Source organism: Typopeltis vanoorti, chromosome 9, assembly GCF_054136105.1.
Source record: "Typopeltis vanoorti isolate ZY-2024b chromosome 9, IOZ_Tvanoo_1.0, whole genome shotgun sequence".
Taxonomy (NCBI): Eukaryota; Metazoa; Arthropoda; class Arachnida; order Uropygi; family Thelyphonidae; genus Typopeltis; species Typopeltis vanoorti.
Genome location: NC_143557.1, coordinates 12,775,231 through 12,785,265, shown reverse-complemented (window position 1 = coordinate 12,785,265; position 10,035 = coordinate 12,775,231). Strand labels below are relative to the sequence as shown.

The following is a 10,035-nucleotide window of genomic DNA, read 5'->3' as shown; positions in this document are numbered from 1 at the left end:
TTGTTTAACCGGGCGACGCCCCTGCCGGCATGAAATTTTGTCATGTTGTACCATCATTTTTTTATTTTGGTTTAACCAATAAGAATACAATTTGGTCGGCTAAATCCCAAATTGGCAGCCCATCCTCGTTCGTTCAATATCCAAGTAGATACCCAACAGGGTGCACCACGAGAAGGTGAGGATTGGACATTAGGTCAGAAGCCCTGGTCGGTTCTCCGCATTCCTTTAAAGGCTATGTGGAGGTCTCCTCTCAGTTATACAGCTTTGACCCTTATTAGGGAGTAGTTAAGAGAGCCATTTCTACTGAAGTGGCAGAGCAGGTCAACATTCTTCAACTGGACGACTTTGAATGAATGATGTGCGAGACCACCAGCAGCTATTCTTATATCCTGATGATGAACAGGATTCAACCACTGCAAGATACTCATCATTGAAGAACCATAAGCAATGCTCTTTTGCACTCTTCTTTTAGCTGGTGAATGCGTTTAAGTAATGTAAGCCTTTTGTTAAAAACAAATCCCAAGAACTTAGCTTCTGTCACTCCTGGTATAATGGTAGTTTAACTCTGGATCTGGTGAAAAACCTCAACCCATTACTAAGAGCTCATGAACAGATACAATCAATAGCTTATTGAAGTTGCCTTTCATTTATTCTCATGTTACAAAAATGATGGTAAATTGTGAAGTTATCAACAATATAGAGCACTACTTACTGTGTGTGTGTGGGGGGGGTAAGAACTTATTGGGCCTCATATCTATCACTCCTTGATCTTTAAGTTCTGAACACACACACCTCACCTTGAACATCAACAAGATCCTTTTCTTTCTGATATTACATCTCTAGAGTAGCTGAGTGTTTTATGAGGTGTTACAATAACTGCAATTTCTTCCAGTGATGTTGCTTGCAGTAGTTTAAGTGAGTGTTGCTAAATGAAAAGGGGATAGCATTTTCCCATTGGCTTTTGATCTGTTGCACTAGATGATGGGAAACACTGGTATATGTCTGAGGTCTTTTGTTTCTTATTTCAATTATCAGATGATGCATCTATGGTATCTTTACTTGCATGAGGCCTTGTGAGAGAATGGAAAATTTGAAGATGAAAGATGTGTCCTCAAAGGGGGTTTCAGTTCAGTACCAGAGATCCCTCACCCACTACAGAAATCCACCCAACACAAGGATGCTCACTATCTGGCAAGGAATACGAGTATAACACAGACACTATACCAGCATTACAGAAACTATGGGTCCTATTCCCCCACCATGAAGAAGAAGAAGAGACTAATTACAACACTGGTGACTCTTGCAGGCAAACCATTAGATGAATGATCCTGTCTGTGCAACCCAGGAGTACCTGTCTTGCCTGAGGTTTGGAAGATAAAAAGCTCGAGATTCCCAGGACAAAATCCTGTCACCTCTGTATTACTTACTAACTCACCTTCAGTTGAAAAATCCTTATAAAGGTTCCTCATGTTCTAGTTGAGATTTGAGCCCTTTAATAATAGAAATTGGCTTGTTAGCATCTGTGCATTAAATGAAGGTTGTTTAGACTGATTCAGAAATGTAACATTACAAATCATCTTATATTAGAAAATACTCGTGAGCTAAATATAATGATAGATATGAAAATAATAAATTTTATATTTGCATATCTAAATGCCTGCTACAGACCAAAGCTTAACTGGTACTGCATAACAATGACTTTCTAACTACAGAAATACTATAAATGTTCAAGAGTGCAAACTGAACCATAATCCAGAAACAAGTCTGTACTGCTTGCAGAATATCAAATTTTCAGCAAGCAATCAAACATTAGAGGGAACCATCCCTCTTCCCTCTCCAAGCAAGTTCAATTCATCTTAATACCTCTTACTTTTATGATTTTCAGTTCCATTTGTTTTCTTCCAGATGTAGAATGCTTTTATATAAATTGTCAACACTCTTAGAAAAGTTCTGGAAAATGGTTGTGATAAAACATCTCCAAATAAAGTATATTTATTTACACAATTTGATGAGGTTCACATATTTCTGAACACTGAAATAGCACAATAAATAGCAGAGCACATATTTTCAGTTACTATTTACCCGGAAAAATACTAGATTCTTTAAAAACATTCTGTATTGTAATTAATGCTGTGTTAAATGGATCAAGAAATTTAACAAAAGTAATAAAAATATAAAGATAGTGTGTTCAGCGAGAAATGTAAAAAGGCCAGTTAGGGTACCCGAACTGTAAATTTGACAGGCTTGTTTTTAATGACAGTACCAGCTGCATTTCTTCTACTTTGTTCAACAAAGTTAGTCTGCTGAGATGAAGCAACAGTTGACAAATCTACTGGATCAGACAACCTACTTGCTAACCTAGAAAGTAAACAGAAGGATAAGCAAAATTAAATGTTAGAAATACAAGATATTTTCAATTTGTTTAACTTCCTATCTACAGTGTCACTCTATGCTGCAAAACATGGAATGAACTCTTTCTGCATTCTCTGAAAAAAAAAAAAACCTTAACTCTATCGTAATACTGAAATCAACAGCAACTGAACGTTGCTGCATTCTATCTATCTAATACTTCTGCCATATGACTCTCCACCCACACACAAACAAAACTTGAGTATAACTCAAAAATCCAATTTTTTCCCACTGATTTTAAACGTCAGTTGCTCAAATAAAATTACATTAGACAAGAATCTTTGTGTGTGTGGAGAGAGAGATACAGAATCTATAAATACAACAATACCGAGTGTAGGAAGGAGAAAGAAGAAATCTGTTAATGTGATATTATGATTGTATAATCTGGAAAACACCTTTCTTCTTATATGTAGCACTAGTGAAGGCCTCCCTGTTCATGCTCTACACATCATAATCTTAACTAGAGAGCCAGTATCTTCCTCCATTTGATTGTACAGCTGTACATCAGTTTCTGCAGGTCAATCACCAGTACACAGGACTCAACCTGTTAGTAACTGTTCAGGAGGCGTTTTAATCAACTGCTGAATAATCTTGCTGGTGCCTTTACTGGAAAACAATTGGCAAAATTACTTTGAAACGTTGTGGTAGAAGAGAGCTCGAGCACAGCAGCTTGTGGGGGTACTGTCCCGAGGGCATACTTGGATTGAAGTCTGGGTACTTGCTTGCTCTATGCATTCAGTGCCCCCCCCCCCCCAAACCTGATGTCATTTATCACTGAACCACAACTGAAATCCTCTGCAATAGCATCTCACCTCAACTTTTGTTTGTTACATCTTCCATGATGTTCTTTGTAAGAAGATTAATACTCGTGCATTTATCAGATCTGATATCTCGTGTCAAAGGTTACTGGACCTGGAATCCCCTTTATATAATCTGCTTTGGCTCCAGATTTCCTTCTCTTGCTTTGCAGACTTCATCTTCTGCCTCTACCAATGCCTTCACTGACCTATTTCGCTAATCGTCCTTAGTGAACTGTTTGCTATCAGTAATGATTTAACACAAATTATTCACCAACTCACAAAAATTCCATATATTCCTCATCATTCTGCCAACGGTTTGAACCTTTCTTAAAAAGCTCTCCCTCCAAATACAAAGCTCATGTCAGCTCTCCTCTTCGCCATCTGGCCATAACCTTGTCCACTTACACAAACAAAAGTGGAAATGGATACAGAAAATAATATATACAAAAGATGAGCATAAAAAACATGAATAGAAACAAGTGTAAAAAGTTCGTAAAATGGGGATTAAAACAGCCAGGTATTAAAAGACAATGTATAAAAATGAATATTGCATAAATAAAATAATGCAAATAGTCAATATACAATGAAAATTTTGATTTTCTGTAAACATTTAAAAACAAAAGACACTTGGCGAGTCTGATAAAATCTGTTCGAGTGTACAGGGCTCAGATTATGAATATGGTTTAGTCTGGCAACGCACACACGCACACATGTAAACCACATGATAAATAAATTATCATGTTCGTTTTTACAAGTTTTTATTTTTCTGGGGAAAGTACACATAAAGTGACGTCATTAGTTTGTATTCATAAAATAAACCCTTTTGTATGTAATAACTTAATCACAAGACTCTGTTAAACTATCGTGATGCATGAAATATGATGTCACTATGTAAATCCATGTCCATATATATACACACGCACACATGTAAACCACATGATAAATAAATTATCATGTTCGTTTTTACAAGTTTTTATTTTTCTGGGGAAAGTACACATAAAGTGACGTCATTAGTTTGTATTCATAAAATAAACCCTTTTGTATGTAATAACTTAATCACAAGACTCTGTTAAACTATCGTGATGCATGAAATATGATGTCACTATGTAAATCCATGTCCATATATGGCAATTTCGAAAGACACGTGAAGTGTGACATATCCAGATGTTGATCCATGACCGTATATGGAAGTTTCGAGAGATGCATGTATGCATATGGGTGAAGTCTGGGCCTTTATACGCTCCAGCATTGGAACGGACTTCGTCTTAGGGTTCTCAGCCTTCTCTTATACAATGCATTCATAAAATGCATTGTATAAGAGAAGGTGAGTCAGTCACTGAAAGAGAAGTATCTTGTGCCCCAAGGCTCTTCGAGTCCAGTTCATTCTCAGGGGGTCCACAGCCATAAGAAATCTGATGCCAATCGCCGGAATATGCCTCATTAGAAGCAAGCTGCCCATTGCCGCCAAGGAAAAAGAATCTTTGTTGGAATAGGCACCACTTGTCATATGGTAACTGCCACAACGTTGCCAAATTAAGGGTTCAAAAGGATGTGAATTATCGATGACTCAGACAAAAAAAGGTTTGGTGGTAGATCAAGGGTGGGTCAGCAGAAAGGAAGAGGACAAAAGATTCATATAATCAAATATGCTGAGTGAAAGTACTGTAAAGATTGCAACTCATTGAAAGTACTTAGATATATAATAATTCCGTATGATTCACATCTAGTGTGAAGATAAAAACAATTACGACAAAATTGTATAAGATAATATTATGAGTAAGAAAATAGCATAAGTTAATAATGAGTTAAGCTCACTGAGGGTATGCTTTATAATCAAACTGTATAAGTATGATCAGTAAGATGTACTAAACTGTAATGTCTGTACAATTCGTTGTGGGAAAACTGATCACCGACAATTCATCGCAGGGAAAATTAATCACACGAAAATTCTTTGCGTACATATATATGTGAAAGAAAAAAAAGAAATATTTTATATATTATTTAATATTTCAATTATATTTAGCTTTCTGAAAATTTTTATTCCGTATAAAGTTATTAATATTCTTTCTTACTACAGGCTCTGTAGATGGAATATTAATTGCTACAGAACTGGGATAGGATAGTTAGGGAGAAAGAGCACCATATTTAAGAATATTTAAGGATAATGGTAATACCCAACTATTAAAAAAAAAAAAATCCAATAATGCCTTTTTATTCCCGTATAGGGAGTAGGTGGGGCTGTTTAGCCCTATCTAACTTTTGAAGACTGAGTGGGCAGTTCAATCTCCACTAGTACCCAATCGGAAATAGCTGGCCCAAGGTTATCACTTATTAAGCAACACGCAGTGAAGAGAATGGCTCAACAAGTGTCGCCATCTTGTGGTCCCTAACCCCAACACAATATTTAATGTCTGAAATAGTGTGGGTTCTATCGATTTTCTTGAGTTTACGGGACAAAAAACCCGCTTGCCCGTGCCAGAGATCGACTAACTCGGGAACTGGTCGAAAAAAAGGCTTAGAAAAATTTCCTCTAGTCGCCGACTAGACTTAAAATCAAGTTATCCTTCGTGCGGCCAAGAGGCATGGTGTGCAAACGCCACATCCACTGAGCTACACAGGCTCAATCCAACTATTTATAGTTACAATAGTTATTAAGGAAAATAAAATATTTAAGAATAGTTAAAGAGAAGGAGCACATTATTTAAGAATATTTATTCTTCTAACCGTTCACTATTTTTTTGTTCTGTGCATTTAGATATCCATCCAGGTGTGATATATTTTTTTATCTGAACTACTTCAGAAGGCGAAGTGAACAGTTAGTGAATTTTGAAAATGACTCCACTTTTCCTGCATGTGAAAGACATGTTGTGTGCTGCTATCGTTTACAGACTAGTTTAAGATCAGAGGTTCACTTCGAGTAATTATATTAAAAAAAAATGATAATAAAATTATGTAACTCAGCATAAGCTAAATTGTAATCTGCAGGTTCAATACTAGTCTTTACCTTTTCCTCCAATACTAGTATTTTATAACACTAAAAAATTTTAAATTTCATATTTAGTCTTTACTGGAAAAAAAAAAAAAAATACACACACATACTAGGGGGGACCCCCCCCCCAGTGCCCACAATGCCCAACCTCCCCGAGTTCCGGGCTGGTAAGTTGGTAATACTACAAAAACCGTGACATAAAAACGTTTCAAATTTCGGCTTATCTTTTTATATATATATCAGTGGTGTCACGTAACCATTTCGGTTGGGTGTACTGTTGTGTGGATTATGCAACTCACGCTACAAATTCAACACCAATTTTACCGTATGCATGGGCGCCTGCAGAAAATTGTCTGGGAGGGGGATGTAATTAAATAATTACATTAATAAACGACTTTTAGGATTTTTTTTTGATGTAATTATTTGTCAATGTAAACTATATATACATTATTTTAATTTTACATCAATTTTAATGATCTTTAATTCATGGAAAAAAAAGTATCCGGAATTAATGCAGTTTTTAGCAAAATTTCATATATAAAAAACTTGACTGGCATATTTTATTAAAAATCAACTAATTAATTAATCCCAAAATCCTAAATTAAATTATTTCAGTTTAAAAGCAAAAAAATCATAAAACTAACAAGTAAAATAATATTAAATTACATACACTTAGCTTTTAAAAATGTATTTTTCTGTTTAAATTTGTTTCACTATAAATTTACAATTCACTCAGTGACTCACTAGACACAGAGGGCAAACGAACTGGTCACAACAATAATGAACATTTTTTCAAAAATCAGAAAGACATGAATCAAAAACAGGAGCACGTTATAAATTTCTGCAATAAAACCCAGCGTGGGCCAAAACAGGCCGACCCATAATAAAATTTTAAGACAGAAAAAGCGTCCCCATGGTCAAAGGTGTTAGGTTACATATCTCAATCACTTTTACGAATATAATTTGTGGAATTTTTTACTCGATCCTGGGGAGAGTGCCCCGTTTTCCCCTCTGCGGAGATGCATATGAATGTATGATTTCATTTTAATCGATGTATGAAAGTTTTGAGGGTGCATAGTGTATCAGCACTCATCTTAATTGGTCCAATGCAATTAATTGCGGGATAACTTTGAATACTTCTGCATAGAGTGGGGGAAACAATTTTTTTGTTTTAGGATTTATGAGAAAACAACAATTAAGGAGAATGCTATATTTGTTGGTATATTTGAAATACTCAAAGATGAAAATATGTGAACCATCATTTATAAGACATGCGAGAATAGGAAATAAAAAGAATAAATGTGAGTAGAAATACTTTTATTAATGGTAAATGAATTATTAATAATTGACATCTGCAATATGTGTGTGTCCCATAAGTTCCTGGGTAGAGCGAATAGCACAATCGTATAAAGCCCAGACATGAATAAGTGAATTTATGATGGCATAATTAAAAAAAAAAACTTACGAGGAGATAGAGTATGGCAGGAATAAATATGGTTTGATGGAGAAGCAAATCATTTCGTAAAATCTGTTGCCCATGTTATGTGTATTTCTCTGTGGTTTGTGTATATTTTGCTCCGTTTTCCAAGAATTTTCTTTTGTTTACTGAGATTCAGTGAACATAACATCCGTTCATTATCGGAATTATCCACACTTTCAGCAATCCTACATTCATTAGATTTTTTTTTTTAGTATCAACATTTAGGATTTTTCTCCTAACATCCACTTTCAAATTTTCAGTTCCAAAAAACACGTGTAACAGCTGTTTGTAATACAGCCATCGGATACAGAAAGCACTCAACCCATGACTACCGACAACGTTCAATTGAATTAGCTGACAGACTTTGAATCACTTTGAACCAATCACAGTCGCTAGGTGCTGGGTGAGCTCACTCAGCCTTGCCTTCTGAGCAGTTTAAAAATGCTAGAACGTTAAGAATTTGACCTGCTGCACCCTCTTTACATATTTTCAAAGGCCACAAAGGTGTATGCATTTTGAAAGCACACCCGGGCTTTTAACGCGAATGTGAAGAAATATTTACGCTTCGTGAAGAGGGCAATGAAGCATTAGTATATGTTTAATTTAGGAATCACGCAGTCTGTAAACAACTAAGGGAGACTAACGGGAATAAGTGCAAAAATATAATATCAGTGATACTGATATTTCATGGATGAGCACCACACCTGGGATATTTGCCCCTGATATATATATATATATATATATACAGGGTGTTCGGGATAAATTTGACATATTTATAATTAATTATATTTTTCCGTAAGTTACATGTATTAACACACACTTCTCTTCATTTAAAAGTTTGGACCCTTCTTCATTCATATACAAGATGTCAGAAAGGATGGATAGCTGGAACCCACCTGAATCATGGAAGAGAATAACTTGTATCATGATGATTCGTGCCCGCCATCAAAATAAGGATATTACGACTGCTGCCCAATGCTCCCTGAATACAGTAAAAACAATCAGGCATGAACTAGAGACTTGCAATGGTGACTACGAGGATGTAGCAAGAAGAAAGATCCCTAGCAGACGATCTGATTGCGTTCGTACAGCAGAATTCCTCGCAAATCTGCAGGAACAGGTGTTGAAGAACCCTGGCATTGGAATTCGGGCTTTGTTCGTGGAGTTGCTAACTGTAGTCAAGCCCTGGATAACAAGGGTAGCCAATGGTAGGCCGTATGTATGGCAGCAGGATTCGGCCCCTTGCCACACCTCTGGGAAAAGTCAAAAATGGTTGTCTGAAAATTTCTACGACTTCACCAGTCCAAATGTTTGGCCTCCAAACTCCCCAGACCTTAACCCCATGGATTATTTTGTATGGGGCGCAGTTGAAAAAGACACCAATCGCACTTCCAGTAATACAAAAGCCCAGTTAATGGATAAAATTAAAACAGTTTTTGCGGCCCTTCCCAGGGAGACTGTAGCATCAGCTTATTCGAGGTTCCGAAGCAGAATTGAAACTGTGATCGATGCTAATGGTGGTTATTTTGAGTAAATCTTGTTGATAGTATTGTAATTAACTCTGCCTGTAATGTTTTTTTGTCAATTCATTAAATTTAATAGATACAAAGAAGATTTTCTTTTTCCTTACGAAACTGTCAAATTTATCCCGAACACCCTGTATATATGTGTGTGTGTATGTGTGTGCATGCTCCCAAAGTGAAATAAGTAATTACTTCTCTTGTGAAATGTTCAAAAATAAACTGTAATCAGAAATATCATGTCTTTAACAACCAACTAGATAGCATACCCCTCCCACCAACGAGCTGTGGATTCAAAATTCGCAATGGGCATCGATGTTTGTAATTGTTTTTAGGTAAGAGATGAATTTCGTCGTCTGATGTGAGACCACAACACTGCTTATTGCAGGCCTGAAGTGGCTTGAGTGGTTTTAATGTTTGGTCATTGAATTTAAGCAGGGTTTCCAAACCAGGTTAAAATGAATAAAAATTACAACGAAACTGAAATTAGGAAACTCACCGATCAATAAATATATTACTTTCACATTGTATAAGAATAAAAATATTATGAAAATCTAATTAAAATCTAAACAAATAATACATAAATACATAAAAAAACTATATTTTGTGAAATTTATCTTGCACTGCATTTACTTTTTATATATTAGTATCAATGCAATATCATTTCAAATTTCTAGCAAATAACTTTTTCAGCAAATTTTTTCCACGATGAATTGTTCGTGAACCCTAAACTGTATTTAGGCTTTAAAAGTAGAAGCAAAGGAAAACCAAACCTATAGAGACATATTTAAGTAAATATGAATTATGATTCAATTGTGTAAATATGCTAATTGAATC

The 10,035-nt window shown here is 35.6% G+C and overlaps 1 protein-coding gene across 3 annotated transcripts in view; it reads right to left on the bottom strand.

Annotated features, from left to right (window-relative positions):
* Window positions 1-1,976: 1,976 nt before the first annotated feature.
* The window catches only part of LOC150102888 (uncharacterized), a 327,651-nt gene continuing 319,592 nt past the window's right edge, over window positions 1,977-10,035 (bottom strand). For all 3 annotated transcript variants that reach the window (XM_090398187.1, XM_090398188.1, XM_090398185.1), the window contains one exon: window positions 1,977-2,358. In XM_090398187.1, coding sequence (XP_090254313.1) covers window positions 2,214-2,358 — 145 coding nt within the window. In that variant the 3' untranslated portion in view covers window positions 1,977-2,213. The remainder of the gene's footprint in view (window positions 2,359-10,035) is intronic.